Source organism: Grus americana, chromosome 6 (genome assembly GCF_028858705.1).
Source record: "Grus americana isolate bGruAme1 chromosome 6, bGruAme1.mat, whole genome shotgun sequence".
In the NCBI taxonomy this organism is placed as follows: domain Eukaryota; kingdom Metazoa; phylum Chordata; class Aves; order Gruiformes; family Gruidae; genus Grus; species Grus americana.
This window is the reverse complement of record NC_072857.1, coordinates 19407672-19426622: the sequence shown is the minus strand read 5'-3', so window position 1 is coordinate 19426622 and position 18951 is coordinate 19407672. Positions and strand designations below refer to the sequence as shown.

Below are 18951 nucleotides of genomic sequence, written 5' to 3'. Positions count from 1 at the left end.
AAATCTTCCAGGCAAGATGAAGGTTTAAAGATGTACTTCATGCTATCAGTTGTATATTCATCTTTTTATTCCTTTTTGTTCTTACTTCATCTCTTCAGGGTAAAAGCTTTTGGGTAAGGGGAATCTATTTTTAATGTCATGAATAGGAGAAATAAATCCATTTATGTAGTCCTACTTCAAGTTCCAAGTCTGCTCACAAAACTGTTATGTTACCAAAGAAGAAATCTGTTCCCGTGACTATAGACTATGCAGATGATGCAAAAAAAAAAAAAAAAATCAGTATTTTCACGTGTTCAATTTAGATTGTTAATTTTTTTCAGTGGTTTAATGTCTTGCATATTCATACCTGGACAAATTTCTGGAAGACTTGCACTCTGGCTAGTGCAGTCCATCAGTATTGATTCATGCTTCCTTTGCAGCATCAGTTCTTTTAAAATTCATGAGTGAAAAATCGAGCCAATTGGTTTGCAAAACTTATATGGTGTGTGTTTGAAGTGTTCAGCTACCTCTTAGCCAAGTTGGGTGGAAAGAGTAACGTGGATGGAACCAGAATCAATGTTGCTTGAGAAATAATAGATATTTGGATATGTTTCTGGAATGCTTTACAAACTGTCATGCAAAGCCTATCTGGCAGGTTCAAAATATTTAAAATTTCTTTTTAGTGCTGGGATAGAAATGTGAGTAGAGAAACATTTTTGAGCTGGTGTCAGATTTAGCACTGTAGCGACTTACCAAGTTTTACATGTAAGCTTATAATGTAGAATAATGTTACAAGACAGCATGTTGAGCCCCCAAATCTTATTATTATTATTGTAAGCATTCGAGTTCCAGACTTTCTGCTAACTTAGCTGTAAAGTATTTAATTTAAAAAAAAAAAATAGATTAGCTAGGAACTTTTATGTGTATATATTAGGACAGTTCAGATGAAACTACTTTTTAATTTTTAGGGTGTGACTCAGAGGTGCTCTTGTATGAATTGCAATGCATGTCAAATTATTTCACTGGAGAACTGACCTAAGTCAAACTGTTTTCACTTTTAGACCTGTGGTATCAAATGATACTGCCTCCCCATTTCGATTCATCAAAGAAGTACCCTGTGCTCCTTGATGTGTAAGTCTTCAAGTTACATGGCAATGTTGTGCTAATAATCACTTTCATCTACTTCAAATGCTCTTAATAAGATTGGGAAACACAAAACTGGCATGTTTTCTAATTACTTCTTGAAGTAATTTTAAGAGTGAACGAAAAGAAGGAGGTGTATCCCAATTCGTGATAGATTTCTGTACCATAAGATGATGTAATGGTTAACAAGCGCGTATTTTTCTGGTGGCAGTGAGGCAGATACAAAATGTATCTGACTTAAAAGCCAGGATGTTAGCGTTAGCTTCCCTCATTCTCTGCTTTTAGAGTTCATTAGGAATAATAGTCAATGAAATTACATTCCAGAATGAAACCTTGAATAAGCTGTGTATCCTAAAGCTGAAGTAGTAAGCATGATGTTGCATTTTCTCTATGATACTTGACTGTCAACTGGTGTTGGCAAACTGCACCCTGTGGTCAGGATTGCATTTGCTGGTTTTTCATAAATTGAAGACCATGAGCATGTGCTGTTTGGTCCATTCTTCTTCAGGCTCTTCTGTTCATGGTATGTTTTCTTCTAACTGGAAATGTTAACCTTTTCCTCTTTTTACAAAAAGCTGACTCCATAAGGAAACTGGCTTTAATTGTTAGATACGTATTTATGTAATGTAATTTGGTAGCACTGTAATACTTTTTGATATGCCTATTGAACTCACTTAGATATACCTATTGACTGCTTTAATGAGCAGTCAGTACTTTTTGCTTCTTAAGACTTACTTTGGTTTTGATTCTATTTTTATTGACTTACCTGGGCCTCTGTCAGGATCACCTCTGCTTCATGGTGATCTTGATATCAGAAATTCCTTTGGAAGTGTCAGGATCCATAGCATATAGAAACAAAGCTTGACATAGAGAATTCCTAGCAGTTTTTTCTTTGCTTGTAAAACTGGGAAAAATGGGTTATAGAGTTATAAGAGCAATTCTTCCATTTCTTACTCAGTTGAACAGTGGCTAAAGTGCACTGCAAACAGAATTTTGCCATCCGGGCACTCAGAGTGTGATTTCATAGCGCTCAAGTGCTTCCAAATATTTTAAAAATAAAATTTATAATTACAGTTTTGCTTCCTTTTTTCTCAGCCTGCATAAGAAATAGTTTAGACTGTAGGGAACTCTGATGAGACACTAGAAGTGCAGAAAAAGATCTTTTTCATTATCCCAAATGAAGGCTATTTGTTGATTTTGGACTTTAACCAAATAAATAATCGGTAAATGCAACAGAAATAGTTAAAGTGCATCGCTTTGAAACTCAGATGACTAGATATGCCAAAACAAAAAAGAATTTGGTTTGGATTTCTGATAAGCCACTTAAAGTCAAAATGATGAAATATTTTATTAGAGCTGAAAGCAATAAAACAAATAAAACCTAGTCTGCTTTCTTGATTAACAGCTGATGTTTTAAAAAAGCATATTGCTTTTAGTGTCCAGGGAAAGCAGCAGTTTGGAGTCGGTTGGTGATGCTTTTCTTGTTTGCTCAGTTTAATTTAAAAGTTTAGCCTTCTGTAGCGGCTGAAAATTGTCAGCAGTAATTGTATTTCAAATGCTTGATGCAAGAATACGTGGAAGCTAAATGCGTGAATTCTGTGGCACTTTTCACCCAGGTATGCAGGACCCTGCAGTCAGAAAGTAGATTATGCCTTCCGGATCAGCTGGGCTACTTACCTGGCAAGCACCGAGCAGATCATTGTGGCCAGCTTTGATGGCAGAGGAAGTGGATACCAAGGGGATGAAATTATGCATGCAATAAACCGAAGGCTGGGAACATATGAAGTGGAAGATCAGATAGCAGTAGCCAGGTGAGCTACAGTGAAATGGTCAACACCTGCTCCTCCTGTCTGTGCTTATTTGTAGGGGGAAAAAAAGGTGAAGGTTTTGAATGGTCATCTTGAAATCACTGGCAAAAACATAACTAAATTCTACATTGATTTTGTATGCTGAAGTGTGTCATTTATGGGCCAGCCATCATTTTATGCTTAAAAAGAGAGACGAGTTAATACTATACTAACAAATTTACCATATTGCTGGTTTCATAGAGATGATAGCTGTCACATTAGTAGAAGAGCATGCTACCAAGGAACTTGAACCTGGAAGTTCTACTCCAAGGTTTTTGCAAGTTTCTGTTGTAACAAAGTTACTTATATGAACTACTCAGCCTCTACGTCATAGTTCATCTTCGTGGGTTGATTTATGCTTGTAGAACCTCGCTAAACCGGACAATGTCAGTGTGAATCTCTTGGAATCACAAAGAAGTGATCTTATGGGGCTTGTTTTTTGGGATTTTAAACTGTTAAGCAGTTTAACCAAATAGCATTTCAGAATTTTTTTTTTTTATTTTATTTTTTTTTAAAACCCTGACTGGATTTACAGGTGTTGGCCTGTCCCTTACTGCTGCAATTTGAGTGTTGCTTGTCTTTAAAAAAAAAAAAAAAAAAAAGATGAAAAAAAAGAAAATGGCGAGGCAGGTGGTGAAATCTAACCTAATACAATACAAATGTCAGTGAGTGCAGTTCGAGGGCTTTTACAGGGCATCCAGGTTTTGTATTTTCATGTGCACAGATGTTTTTCTGAATTTCTTAAATACACACATGCCTAAAGTATTGTATGTTTTCATAAGCAGTCACTGTGATGAAGTGAGAAATGCTTATTTGTACAATAGAAAGAGGCAGACATGATGGAAAATAGGCAGGTCTGTATCATGGCAGATACCTGCAATCCATTAAGCATTTAATTTTTCTGTTTGCTTCCAGAAAATTTTCTGAAATGAGCTTTGTTGATAAGGACAGAATAGCTATTTGGGGTTGGGTAAGTACTCAAATAAGTTTGGTGGCTTATTATTTAATTGTAACAACTATTTGTTGTGCTGCTGTGTGTGCTGGAGTACTTAGTGTGAGACACCTCTGGGGTCATGGCTTAGTGCAATAACTGAACTGATGAAGTACATCTTACAAGTGCCTGTATACGTTGTCCCTTTGCAAGCATTCAGGAGCCTTTGAAATGGAAATTAGGGCTACTAGAGGGATTAAAAACAATTTAAAGGGATCCTGCCAAGTTCCTGTGTACAAGATGAACCAATATTTAAAAAAAAAATCCAAGTATATATTCACTAGTGTCTCTTTGTATTAGTTGGATGACTCTAATTTTTAAAAAAAGATGTAAAATTACATGTGAACCAGCTGCGTGGCACAGTTGTGTTTTTACTCGAAGCTTGAAAATATGTAAATCTGCTATATTGTTGTGCTTGGCTGTATTTTATTTCAGCCAACCAGAGGGCAGATTTCTCTGACTTTTGATGTGTGTTTTAAAACCTGTCACAGTAGAGGGGAGTATTTAATAGCATAGACATACCCCCTCAGCTGTAAGGCTAAGTGTGTATGTAGTGTTAGTGATGTTTGATTCAAACTCTGAACATTTCTCTGTCCCAGGCTGGTGTTTCACTGCTTTTTCTGGTGTCACGGGAGTATTTTGCATGCTCTGTTTAAGTATACACAGGATTGCATGCAGGATCTTGAATTAAATTCCTAGCCGACGGACACCGGTGAATAAATTGCTTGATGGCAAGGTGATGATGATGGTGCCTTTAATAGCTTTTCTTGTGGGGATAAACATCTCTGTGTTGTATGAAGTCAAGCATAGTAGTGTTAACTTCAGTGGGAGGGAAATCCTTTTTACAAAAAAGGAGAACTTAATGCATTCCCATCTTACATCTTACGAGCCTCAGGATGAGTAGTTGAAGAGCAATCCTCTTTGGAGCTAGGTTGGGTTGTGCATCCTGGATACTGAACCTATGGGCAAACAGATTTTCTTTCTCTTGAGTTTTCAGATTTTCAGTGTCTCGCTGTCAGCCCGTCGCTACGTACATTAATTTTGTTTACCATGGGTTTGGCAGTAATATCTTTGCTGTGGCCAGGTTAGGCAACATACTTATACATGGGTTTCATTACTAAGTACATGCATTACTTTGCTGATCTCATTGGGAGGACCTAAGTATTAAAGTTGGAGCAAACATTTACTTTGAACTAAGATACAGTTCCATTTGCCTGTAATCTGGTTTCAAGATGGGAACGAGATCCAAAAATTGCTCTTCTTTTTGAATGTGCGTGGGTACATTTTCCTACATGACCCCTTCAAACTATAGTGAGGGCAGTCACTTGGGCAGTCGGTGACATTGTTTAGGTATCTTGCTGCCTGGATGCTCAAGTGTGTCAGATATTTACTCATCTGTGTATCAGGCTAGCCTGCGAGTGAGTTTTCTGTGGATAGCAAGGAGTGTGTTGCTGCACAGTTCCTCCCACAGACTCAGCAGAAGATCCTTCACTCCCCAGTGACAGTCTTGCTCTTGACACTTTGGAGGAGAGTTAGCAAGTGAGCTGCCGTAGGCCTGCTCTGAGGGAGTTGTAAATTTTTGGATGCCCTGGTGCAACTACTCATCAGGCGCGTTGTGGGCCCGAGCTCTGCTTCCACCCACTCCCCCAGCACGGAGAGGGACGCAGCGGTTCAGCAGTGTCTTGTTTCCTGTCTTTCGCTGCTGCCTACGGCGCTGCCAAACACTGTCATCCCTAGCTGAGTCACAGTTCGGCGGCGTTTGTGCCCCTTTTCCCCAGCAAGTTCTCATTCATCAGCGCCGCAGCCGCCATGCGCTGTTTGATGCCTGTTTCCCCCACTGAGCAGGCTGGGTGAGATCTGACCCAAATTCGGAGTGGAGTTCATTAATATGAAAAACGCTGAGCCTATAAATGTCTGATGAACCGTTTAGCAGATGGGCCCCATCCTTTTCTTCCCAACTAAAATAACAGCAATGTTTTCTTCTCAGTCTTATGGGGGATATGTGACCTCTATGGTGCTTGGCTCTGGAAGCGGCGTGTTCAAGTGTGGAATAGCGGTTGCCCCCGTGTCACGTTGGCAATATTACGGTATGTGATGGCTTCCTCGTTACAAGGATTCCCATATGTCTTGCAGTGCACATGCTGCAAAGTGTTGATTCATAGTGCAGAACTTTGATTATCTACTAGATGCCATGTAAATGCCACTTGGTCTGTTTTTATGAACTCGTGGGTATTGCATTTCAGAATGAAACCAATTCCCTAAATCTTATTTCCCATTTTAAAAAAAGTCAGATCCACAATTCCAGGTATTCTCTTTAACATGTAATGAAGGCTAAGTTATTGTAATATTTGTAGTATTACTGTAATGTGTCTGTGTTTGCTTTCCAAAGCTGCCACATGTTCTGAGACCAGTATTGTGTGTCAGAAATGCATCGCTATTAGACTTTGCTTCTTCAAATTGCTGCTTCGCTTGTAAGAACAAACTGTGAGGGTTAAACATCAAACTTGCATTGTAATTTGCTCTCTCAAAGTAACAGCATAGGATTTGAATTGCCTTCACGTTTTTTTTCCTTTTAGAGTGTAAAATTTGTATTTTATAAATCTAATGAGTCTTAAGAATAGCTTGATGTGAGGAAAACCTGAACAAGTGGACAAGTCTGTACATGCTTCAAGCTTGTAGTGTGTAAGGTTGTAGTTGTATGAGGCTATAAATACAGTTACAGAGAGCCTCCTCCCAGATCAAAAAATTTATCAATAGTTAAAAATATAATATGTGCTGGTACAATGTGACCATATTTTGACATTTTTCTGGTTTGTATTTGTCCAAAAACATTCAAAGGAAAACCTTTCCTGGCAAACCTCTGCTTAAGTAAGGTGTAATTTATCATTCTGCATCCAGCACAGAGGCTATATAATAGCGTATTATGTGCTCTGGCTACTGCCAGGTATTAGCAGTAGTCCGTTGAGGACATAGGGATGTTTTCATAATGTTAGGACATGAATATTACAATATGGCAGGAAATATATTTTTTTAATGGTGATCAGGATGTCTAAAATTCTACTTTAGTTGATTAGATAAAGGAAAGGATTATGGAGGCATGCATATACAACATAAAAAAAAAAAGTGACAAAGCTGATGAAAAGTCAAATGGACATTAGAATATGGCAACAGAGCATTGATTTGTATGGCTTAAAATAAAGCAGCAAATCTGCAAAAAAAGTAGTATGATACCATGCTGAAAAATCTGTGGAAAATCAGAGATACTTAATTGTGACTGTATATAACATAAAGCCAAGCTGAGTCCTAATCTACTGCTATGTTTTCATTTTATAGCCTTTTAGTAATAACGATTTAGATAAAATACCTAAGATTTTTTTCAAATGCTAGTCATTTACTGCAAGATTTTCAGTAATTTTCTTAGGATTACTGAGAGAATAACAATAAGGTAACATTGACACAAAGTACTTTATTAATATTCAGCATTCAGGTGTCCATGGCAACAAGATTAAATATTCTGAATAATGATGGTTACCTACACGCCTCATTGTGGAAAACTTGTGGAAAACCTGTTCTTATCTTTTTTTTTTTTTTTTAATTTCTAGTATATGTTGTTATTGTTTGTATCAGAGCGTAAAATTTCTGGTAGACAGACAGACTGAAAATTAAGTAACATATTCTGGTTTTGGGTTTTTTTTAATTACAGATTCAATATACACGGAGCGATACATGGGCCTTCCTATAGAAAGTGATAATCTGAAAAACTATAATGTAAGAAAGAAATAACTTTATTTAATTTTTTTGAACTGTGGTGTTTCTTTTCCAAACCACTCTATCTTTCATTATACAGTCTTGTTCTTTCCCCATGGGAAGAAATAAGTTTCTTCTTTCCAGCTGTAACTGTTGCATTGTGCTTTTAGAGGCTTTGGTCTCATGTGCTTGGCTTTGCATCAGGCGGTTAGTCCTTGCTGTATGGTGTGGGTTTTCTGTTGTTTGTTTGGTGTGTTGGGTTTTGGGGGGGTTTTTTACATTCAGTTCCATTTGGCTACTTTGCAGACTGTGAAACAAGCTGTAAAAACTGTTTTAATCACTAAGAAACAAATTTATTTTAAAATTTAATATGCTTATGGGCAAACTATGCTTTATCTAAAACAACATTTCCACCAAAACAAATGTACTCCAGTTCTTTCTGAAATGTAATTTTAAAAAAATGGGTATTGGGTGAACTTTGTTGCTTTAGGAACTAGCAAGCAAATGTGGATGTTGGAGGAAAAGAGATGGGGCATTCTCTGTGTTCAGATTGGTAAACAGGCTAGAGAGAAGACAGTTTAGCACCGATTGTGGCTTGATGCACTAAAAAAATAAGTGTCATGGGGGGGGGGGAAGGTGGGGATTGTTGCATTGATTTAAAAGTATGGTAAAACATACAAATACATACATATATGAACTGAAACATCTGTTTTGACATATCACTACAGTAATCTAGTTTTGTCAACTGCTGTATCAGATGTTCTGGTCAAAACTGAGAACAATGGCAGTGAGTGCTGGAAGACTTGGTACCGCGTCTGTCTCTTCTAACCAGTGAGCTGCTTGGGCCCACCAGGGACTGACCAGCTGCCTGCAGCCGCCTGCCTGCCGCCTTCCAAGTGTGTTTCTTTAAGGCAGTGGGAACAGTAGGAGGTCTGCGAGGTAGCAGTGTAAATACAAGTTACTGTCGTCGTGCAGAACGAACGTTAACGCTCTGGGTGCACGAAGTCATTCACCAGCTTCACGGCACAGATGGCAACAGAGGACTGTTTAATCCTTTCAAGCCAGGAGTCGGATTTTCTTGGCATAGTATCCATTGCTGGCAATAGCCACGTTGAAACTGCCAGTACCAAAGAGCTAAAGGTTTCAAATGTGTTACTCGGAGGACTAATTGGGGAGAATGGTGGCTAGATGGAGGAGGGGTAATAGCACAGATCAGATTGTCGCACTTCATTGCTGCTTCTAGAGATAGGAAAATGCAACTTCAGTCCTCGTTTGTTGTTGAAAGCCCTGAATAATGTCTTGCTTGGAATTTACTTTTCCACATAAACCGGGGAGGGGAAGCTCAAGAAGTGAGTTTGTTGCTTTTCATGTAGCATCAGTGGAAGGGTTGTGGGATTTAGTCATTGCTGAAGACCCATACTGACTCCTGCCCAGCATGTTCCTGGCTTACAGCCCTTTTGTTCAGTGTCCCAGTCCCAATAGCCAGCCTCCTGGCCCCGTGTCGCTGGTGAGAGCTGATCTCTGAACTGAACGTTTTTTAGCAAGTAGATGCAAAACATGTACTGAAAGCTCTCCTAGCTGAAGCTGTTAAAGCATTTTTGAACTGTTAACTTCATCAGGTTTGCACACTGCATCATATATTCTCTACCCTACTGCATCTGCTATAAAGCTGGCTTTGAAAGTGAAAAGTTGCATAAACTCTGTACTGTGTGCCCTGATTTATACATACACACCTGTGTAGAGAAGATGCGTGCTGCTTGGTGCCTTCCTAATGTGTTATCATTCATGACTGCGAATATACAGCGTCAAGAAACCAGTTGTGGTAAGAGGGGTACAGCCTACCTTTGCATTACTGTGACGTTAGGTCCCACATTTACTGAAGAAAGAGAATCTGAGATGTTAAATACTCTTTGTCAAGAGTCAAGTCTGAGGGGTGACTCACACTCTCCTCTAGGTAGGATAATTAGGTGTGATCAGTGCCTTTAAGACAGTTGTGAACTATTTAAAAATTAGAGCTTTGTAAAAGAAAGGAGCAAGCATGGGCGGAGCTCCCAATGTAATGGTTTGTGCAGGGATCCTAGGCTGAATGGCAGAGAAGTCTGCCTGGGAAAGAAATGTCCCTGATGTAAAAGACCTGAGGCTAACTCAGGGCAGAGCTCTAGAGGTCAGATGCAATAGCCATGTAAAGCATACCGAAGAGACTGTTCAACTTGTGAGAAGATTATTTTGCAGTTCACTCTGAATTTGATATGCTTTTGGCAAGTGTTTGAAACAGTCATAGATTTGGCAATCTTTTTCTAGCAGATTTGAAATGTTCAGTCCTTAAGAACTGCTGCATCATTAGGTTATGCAAAACAGGGTACAATTTTGTAAATATGCCATCTTGTACTGATTTGACATTTGTTCTATTATCTGAGAATATGCTAAAGGGAGAGAGACCTTCAGTTGCAGCCAAACCTTAACTTGTTTGTGGAGTGCTGATAAAATGTTGACTGCTGTGTGATCTTTAGAAAAGCCAGTTACACTCAGCAGGGCCCAATTCTCGGTACTTGTACACGTTACCTCTTCAGAACCTTTGTCCCGGACGTATAACTATGCAACGGAATGGGTAAATTATGTTGTATTTACTTGCTGTCCACTTGAGGTTTGTTCAGCTACTGTAGCTGTTGCTTTGTGCTGTAACTGTGCATAACTGGAGATTGTCCCCTATCTTACAACCTTCTTTTTTGGCAGAAGCACTGTGTCCTTAAAGCACATTTTAGGGACGGGACTCTTCATGTTGAGTATGGGTACAGCAAGTGAGACATCACTTGCAAGTGATAAAAAAACCTGAGAAAGTATCTCTTTTGTGTGTTCCTTCTTTCTGAAGTGTTTTACACATAGCTTTATTTTGTTTAATGCTTGGAGAGGAAAAAATAGTGGCATCCTTTTTCCAAAAGTGCTTTTGGAAATTTGAGTTCTCAGAAGTGTAGTTTAAGTCAGGCTTCCACTTGGCAGCAGGTTTGCTGTCTCTTAAACCAGCACTGGTTTGCTAGAAGGCAGCTTATAAAGGCCATCTATCAAGTTTCCCTCTGTGCATGTGGAACATGATGCAATAGAAGGATATTGCTGGTTCCTTTTGGGTTTGTCTTTTATTCTTTTTTTTTTTTTTTCCCCTATCACTGGGCCATTACTTTCTGAATTGTTCTTTTGGGTGGCTGCTGTACCAGTGCTCCTCACTGAATCAAAGTCCTCTCCAGATTTTGGCACTCTCAAAACTATCTGTTCTTACCCCATGATACCAAGTCATTTCAATGGATTGCGTCATGCTTCTGGTGTGCATTGATTGCCATGTATTAGATGGGGTTTCTGGTGCTCTGCAGCCTTTCACTATCAAAGGAGGGCAATGGCAATGTTACAGATTGGAGGGTGGGGTTTTCTCTCTGCTGAACCTGTTTTTTAAATTTGATTAACTACCCTTGTGAGAGGATTGTGGTACGCTATTCTGCCATGACAAAAGGAATTTAGTCTTTATGCTTGCTTTAAAGATTCATGAGTGTACAAGAGACATAAGGGAATTAGAACACTGCTGTGTGTTGGTAATATAATTTATTTGACTTTCTGGGAGTACTAAATGCACACCCTGTGTGGGATACAGCCTTAGTACAAGGTGGGGAATTGAAAAAAAGAAATGTATATTCTTTTGTTCCTATTTTTTAATATTTTTTTCCTTGCCGTAGTAGCTTTAAAGTTGCTGTAATATAGAGAAAACTTCCACAGGGAAGTAATTTGCAGCAGAGAACCTCTATAATGTTGCTAATAGAAGGAAATTTAATTCAAGTTATTTTTGCCGCATTATGCTGGTTGTCTTATCAAGCCTAAAATGTTTTATCTTGTCGCTTTTTTTTCTTCCCTCTCTCATGGTGGAGCACTATCATGTTCCCTTTGCTTGCCCAAATTAAAGATCTTACCTGCAGTCCTTACTTTCGTCATTTTTAGTACCTAGTCACAGTAGCAAGTCCAGCGGTTAGTACATTCCAGGGAATATGTTGTTACTGTGTTTTTAAGTTTCTCAATTTATCTTAGTTACCCATTATTTTTTTCATCACCGTATTGTGTGTCAATTCCCAAAATGTAGCTTGAATCCTATTTATAGATTTGATCTAGTGGATTTTTCCCTTCAGGCATTTCTCTGTCACATTTTGGGGAGAGCATTGTTTTAAACTTGTCAGCCATTTTTACCTGAGATTGATGAAATATAAACCCCATCGACTTACCCAAAGGTAAACTAGTGTAGGTTTTGGTGGGAAAGATAAGACACGTAGTCTCTGCACTATCTACTCCTCACCATCATAGGGTGTGCTGTTGCCATGGCAACATTTTTTTACTTGCCTGCAGTCACACAGGAAACCTATGGCAAGTGGTGTGCTGCAGGCTAACAACATGTTATCGATGCATTAAATGTGTGTCTCACTTGTACAACTCTTCCCCTCTGGAATTGCCTGTTACTCTGCAGATGTAACCCTTGGTAATGACTGCAGACTGGTGCAGAATGGTTTGAGTGTGAGCAGAGCACTGTTGGATGCGTGAACATGCTACTTGGGGTGTGGGGGGGGAGCAGGGGTGGCTGTTTGTATCTGAAGGACCCCAGACTGTGTCAACAGGAATCACAGTCAGTTGGTAGCAAATCATCTTCTAATAAATAGCACCTTTTTTCTTCCCCCCCCCTTTTTTTTTAATTTTAGAGTTCAACAGTAATGGCCAGAGCTGAAAAATTCAAGGACGTTGAATATCTCCTTATTCATGGAACAGCAGATGGTGAGTTGCAGTTAATTAGACATTTTAGTATTACAGACAGGTTCGCAATTCTAGTACTGACAAAACAAAAGCATGAAGGGGCAAGGCTGTTACATTTACGTCAATAAAATAATACTGCTTTCTGCAACTAATTTGTGTTTCAGTCAGCAGTGCTGGGGAGTCTTCTGTGTTCCTTGTTTTGCTTTTCCCCCAGAGTAGTACAGAAGCAATTTTTTGCTTACCTTTTTCCTTTTTCTTCCACTTTTCAGATAATGTTCACTTTCAGCAAGCAGCACAGATTGCCAAAGCTCTTGTTGATGCTGAAGTGGATTTTCAGGCAATGGTATGGTTCTTTTTTATTTATCATCATACAAATGGGTTTGTATTATGGGAATAATAGCAAAACCTCCCTTGTGTTAGGTATAAATCAATTAGCATTTTAAATGAAAGCTCCCATACTTGCATTTCATCTTCAGGAACTGAAATGTTAACATAATGCACCCATGTATCTTCTGTACAAGAAAAAATGTAAAGCAACTCCTCCTTGTATTTGACCATGTTTACCTACTCTTTCATTTTGTTAATTTTTTTGTGTTCTCAGACCATCCCCATCTTTGCATATACTCAAAGTCCCATGACTAGTACCTTACAGATAGAATATAAGGAAAGGTTAACTTCAGCTAAGTCCGAGATTCAGTCTTTCTCTATGGACCTCGTAAGACAAGTAGTTACTTGCCCCTTCTGATGCTGTACATGGAAACTCTCAGACTGAGGTGCAAGCTCTTCCTTTTTACCTTCTCCTAGCCCGCAGGGAGCAGTGCTGAAAAGGATGGAGTATAGCAGGAAGCCAAGTGCACCAGTGCATAGCTGTCCTTCAGCCAAACCTGCAGGGCTTACAGGGTGCAGAGATCAGGCACCACTCTAAACTGAGGACCTGCACTACCCTCTGTTCATTTCGTACTTTTAGCATGAATACCTGGTGTATCCCACACACAAAGGAGGGACAGAAGTATCATAGCATCTTCCTACCTCCATCATGTCTTTGCCTCCATGATGAAATAGTCTCATGCTGGGATAATTTTAAATGTCTGCACATATTTTTATGTTGATCATGTTTGATTTACAGCATTTAGAGATAGCTAGAACTAACATTCTTTATTTTTCTTTCCCACAGTGGTATACCGACAAAGACCATGCCATCACTGGTCAAGCACATAAGCATATTTATACCCATATGAGCCATTTCATAAAGCAGTGTTTCTCACTGCCCTAGCACCAGCCGTTGGGGTTTTAGTGATGGTACTGCTTCAGGGAACTCTAGTAATGTACACTGAGCCAGTATAAACACTTATGAATCAAGATGAGATAAGGATGAGCTCATGGGATACCTGTGTGCACAATGAAATGCTAAGCTTTAAAATTATTTCTGTTGCCAAGCAACTATTGAATCTGTATTGATTGTGTTTAATCACATCTTAACATGACCAGAATGTAGGTATGTTGCAGACTTCCAGAAAACACAGTACTTGCTTGAATCAGTACCGTTGATATTTCACTCTAAAAGAGAAACAGTTCTGTTTCTATACGAGGGTAATAAATGATGAAAATGTCACAGAGGAACCAACATGGAGATCAGTTGAGGAATTAAAAAATAATATTATTTCCAACAAAAAAAAAAAATTGAACCCTGTGATTATTTCTGTGAAAATACTGATAAAACTTTAAACAGATTGTGCAGAAATTACCTAATGCTTGACAATTATTAGATCAGAAGCAATATCAAGAATACTGCAATGTTAATGTTTTCTGTGAGCATGAAACACTTTTACTGCAGTTCCTTGAGTTAGTATTTTTTTTCCTCTGCAATCTCTCAGATTACAATTGTAGAAGTCTTGCAAGGAAAGCATGTAACCAGCTTTCACCAAAGAATTTGAATGATGGCACTGAATTTGTTTCCTATCATAGTACTGTGATTTTTGCTCATAGTCAAAAAAAAAAGTTGCTACTGTGGGGATCTGCACTGGTAAACCCTTACCTTGGACCTCTAGCAGCCCACCATTGTTTCTCTAGGGAACAGAATTTTTTTTTTTAATGTTTCCTTTTTACTGATGGATAGGATATATTCCTTGCACTCAAACATAAAACATTACAATGCAAACTAGCAGTCACCTAAGGCAAAGGCTGGACTGTAACTCTCATGTGAATAGGCTATTTAGCAAACCTGCTTTTCCTTGCAGCCTACCAATAAACTTCTGCTTTATCTTCAGCACTCCAGGTAGGCTTCTCCAGCTGATTTGTTTTCTTAATTTTACGTAGATAGAAAAGATGCAACCCACTTCTACTACAAACTGTGCTGCTTTAAAATAATAAAGACATTAAGTTATGAAAGGTGTAGTTCATATCATTGAAAAATGTTGCTCAAGAAACAAACTCTTAGAATTTTACAAAAACCCATTAAGAGACTTACAGTGAAGTTCCTGCTTTTGTTTAATGGTATCGTGTAATAGAGCATGACATGATTATCTAACAGCTTCTTGATATTAGATGCCAGCATGTGGTTATGTATGTATTGTGGGTTATTAGTGACATTAGGTGTGAATGTAAAAGTACTCACACAGACAGATAAAGTGGGGGGGGGAGAGGGTGGGGGAGAATGTCAAGACAGTTTGTGCAGCTTGTCCTTAAATGAGATGGGGCCTGAGGTAGAAAGTAAAGTTTTGGTTTCACAAACAAACCAAAACCTCCTTGACTTACAAAATAAGTTTTTAGGGGAACAAATATAATCTTGGGCTTGATTTATTAGTGGTTCTAATGTTGACTGGCACCACTGTTAAAGTGCTATAGGATACAGACTGTCAGTTGTCTCCAAGAGGATATCGTACCCACAGCTTTGGGGTTTTTTTAAGTATAAAGGCAGGTCACAGCAATGCAGATAGGCTATAAAAAGATGGTCGTTATGAACGTCTGGATGGCTTGTGTGTGCAAGGGGCAAACAGTGGGGGTTTTGTCATATAGACAAAAAAAGGTATTTCTGTAATCCAAAACCTAATAAATATGAGAGCCTAGTTAATGTAAGTAATGCAGTTCTGTGATTACACTAATGCAGTTTGTGTCATCACAGAAGCATTAAAAAAAACCCACCCCACTTTTAAAAAAAAATCTAACATTCTGTGGTCTGGGTAAGTCTTACATGAAGTAAAGATGCAGTTCTTTGACCTCTCACTGGGAAACTGTTCTATACACTCTATGCATTGTCTTAACTGTCTTATCTGTGAGGCGTAACAAAGTACAATGCTAATTATCTTGTATTTCTTTGTCTGGAAAGCAACTTCTAAGATATGCTGCTAATAGAGCATGATGCAACTTTTAAAACAAAAAAATGGTTTTATTGCTTTGATTTTAAAAGAAGCTCAAAGGGATTTAATAAGATGGAGTCAATACAAGTAGTGGAGTTTGGCAGTAGTACCAGCCTTTAAGGCCTAAAAGTTTTTCAGTAGCAGAAATTTAGAGCCCTGAGACTAGCGAAGCTCCTGCAAGAGGCAGTAGGCTAAGCTGGTGTTCAACTATTAGACACTTCAACTGTTGTAGCACTGAGGAATTATAAATTGTATGACCTTACCTATTGATCTGTAAAAAAGACCCAACTGCTGCTGCCTGGTGCACATCATCTCTCCCAGGAGCAAGGGGAACCAACTTGTAACTAGTAAATCGGAATTTAATCCCCATTCCCTTCCTGGATCAGGTCAGTTATGTGCCATCCCTGATGACGTGCTTACTTACTGTTAAGAGTCAGACCAAGTACACCGCCATCAACTACACACAGCAAGCCAGCACTGCCAGCGTGGCACCTGTCAATGACATTCCATTTGGAAATGGAGCAGGACTGAGCTTCACTGGGTGTGAAGCATAATTAAGTGTCAGGTAGACATCTGAAAATACCGTACCATATTGTATACTTGTTCTGGGGTTTGCAGTGTAAAAATAAAATTGAAAATTAGTTAGGATAAATATTTATTTTCACATAACATTTCTTAATTGTGAAAAACACAATAGTCTATTCACATGTACACATAAACTTTTGTAATAAATTACATCCAAGAAATTGAGTAATTTTGACCAGGAATATGAAATTAGAAGTAAATATAGCACTACATTTGCTTTATAATTTGTGTGATTTCAGAATGTTAAGATTAACATTGGAATAGCATTTAAATTCACACAAGAATAGAGTGACTGTTTTGAAATAAAACCACTCTGAAATACTGAACAGAAATACAGAATGCCATTGAATACACTGATTTCTTAATATTCTAAGAGTTGGTCAAGTGAAACTAACACATTTTGATTGCAGACATTATCTGTAACAAAGTCAGCAACATATTAAAACACTACCAGGCTGCTTTCGGGACAAACCAGTATTGAACTTCTATACTAACCTTAAAACACCTGGAATCTTACAATTTATTATCAAGTACACAAAACAAAGCATTTAACCTTAATGCATCAGCATTTTTTTTCCAAAATTTACAAATGCAAACATTGAATTAAATGTAAGTCCTTCTTTGTGTCCATTAGATTATTTTTTTCCTCCATTAAAAATGTCCTTTAATGGGCTTTGATAATGCTAAGTCAAATTTAGAACAGTGACCCTATTAGTTTGCAGCAAAATACAATTATCATTTATGGCTAAAGTAGTAAAACATACACATTCACACGCACAAAAACAGTAGAAGGAATACTTTCAATGTGCTGGATATGAAAAGTTGTTCATATGAGGTCTATGGAAAGATTATCGTATTTTGGAAAGCTGGGGAATGTTAGAGCCCTGTAGTTGAGTAGTTATAAAGATTACAAGACTGTAATTCTTGTTAGTAGGATTCAAAGTAATAGCGCAATAATGAGAGATAGCTTTAATTCAATAATTTAAAAATTTATCTTAAAAAAATTTAAAAATCAGTGAATTCCAAGTAACGCAATGTAACTTTTGCTCCACATCGCTATTAATTCAATACCTAATCTCGCAGTCCTTGTTTTACACAACAGAACAGCTTGAAGGATCAGGCAGTAACAAAATCCATTATGAAAAATACCTTTGTAATGGCTTTAAAGCCACATTGTACTTTGCAGTGTTGTTTTTATCTTTTAATCAATACATGCTTGATGGTATAGTGAAGAGCTGTAACAAAACCAACAGCAAGACACCCATTTAAATAGTACACACTATTAATCTCTGAAATTAGAAGGTTTAGAGTTGTTAATAGAGGACAATATAAATATGCCCTTTATGTGGCTGTATTTTAGGCAATAAAGAGAAAAATCATTGGGCAGGTGATATAACTGCATGTGGGGTATAGTTTGTATCTACAAAATTTTCCTATTACAATGGATTGATTAATGACATAATGCAGTTGTTTGACCTACCATGGCAACATTCATACAATACAAGCTAAGATATGGTAATCACAGATTGCATTTTAATTTTCATACTGTACCCATGTTTCACATCAAAGGATGTGGTGGTGTTTTTCAACTACAGTGAAAGAATGTGTTAATAGATATTTTAAATATATATATTTTTAATATATATATATATGACTATGTTCCAGTTACATAGAAATTTGAATATTAAATACACTGTATTAAATCAAGGAAAACTTCACAAATACAGAATCTGACCCTGCAATCCTCATTGCAAGAGTAATCCATGACTTCAAAAGGACAGCTTGAGGAGGAAAGGATTATCCTTGTTAGTTTGTTCACAGGGTCAGATCAGTTGTTAGTTTAAAAACTTCTTTAATGTTTGCTTGTCAGTTTGGGTATCCTGAAATCATTTACTCAAGTTAGGTAATTTAATAAAAAAAAAAAAAAAAAAGTGGAACAAGTGTTTTCAAGTTCATCTTGAATGAAGATTATTAAGTATTCTCACACAGAAAAAGTAGCAAAATACAGTACAAACCTATTAACAGGAAAGTCGAACTTGAAAGAAACTTTGCTTGTTAAAATTATTATATGAATACTGATTATATTTCCCATTTGGAGCTTAATACGTACTTCCTCTTGTATACATTATAAAGAAATAGGTGGGGGTTTTTTTTAAAAAAAAGATCATGAAAAAAAAGAAAGACCATACAAAAGCCATATCACTAAGAACTCTGAAGCAGAGTTCATATTTGCATTAAACTTTTTTCCCAGTTAAAACACTGTTAATTTGACTACAGAAAACAATATGTGTGCAAAGCAGACGGGTATTTTGGGGGGGATTTTTTTTTTGGTGAAGAGGGTCCTAATTTACAACAGCATAAATAAAAAAATAGTCATGTTCTTGCAATGAGTTTCAATCACACTACAAAAATGCAGAGAGGCTTCCACAACACAGGCATATCAAGCCTTCAACAAAGAGTGGCAGGGTATTTAAAAAAAAAAGAAAGATGGTTCTGAGAACAAACCTGTATCAAGCACATAACCTAC

At 37.7% G+C, this 18951-nt stretch overlaps 1 protein-coding gene across 1 annotated transcript in view; it reads left to right on the top strand.

The window, feature by feature from the left end:
• Nucleotides 1–15012, top strand: part of DPP4 (dipeptidyl peptidase 4) — a 40415-nt gene extending 25403 nt beyond the window's left edge. The window contains exons 19-26 of the mRNA XM_054830218.1: nt 1041–1110; nt 2739–2933; nt 3885–3939; nt 5948–6047; nt 7664–7728; nt 12432–12504; nt 12753–12826; nt 13658–15012. Coding sequence (XP_054686193.1) covers nt 1041–1110; nt 2739–2933; nt 3885–3939; nt 5948–6047; nt 7664–7728; nt 12432–12504; nt 12753–12826; nt 13658–13756 — 731 coding nt within the window. The 3' untranslated portion in view covers nt 13757–15012. The remainder of the gene's footprint in view (nt 1–1040; nt 1111–2738; nt 2934–3884; nt 3940–5947; nt 6048–7663; nt 7729–12431; nt 12505–12752; nt 12827–13657) is intronic.
• Nucleotides 15013–18951: the final 3939 nt, after the last annotated feature.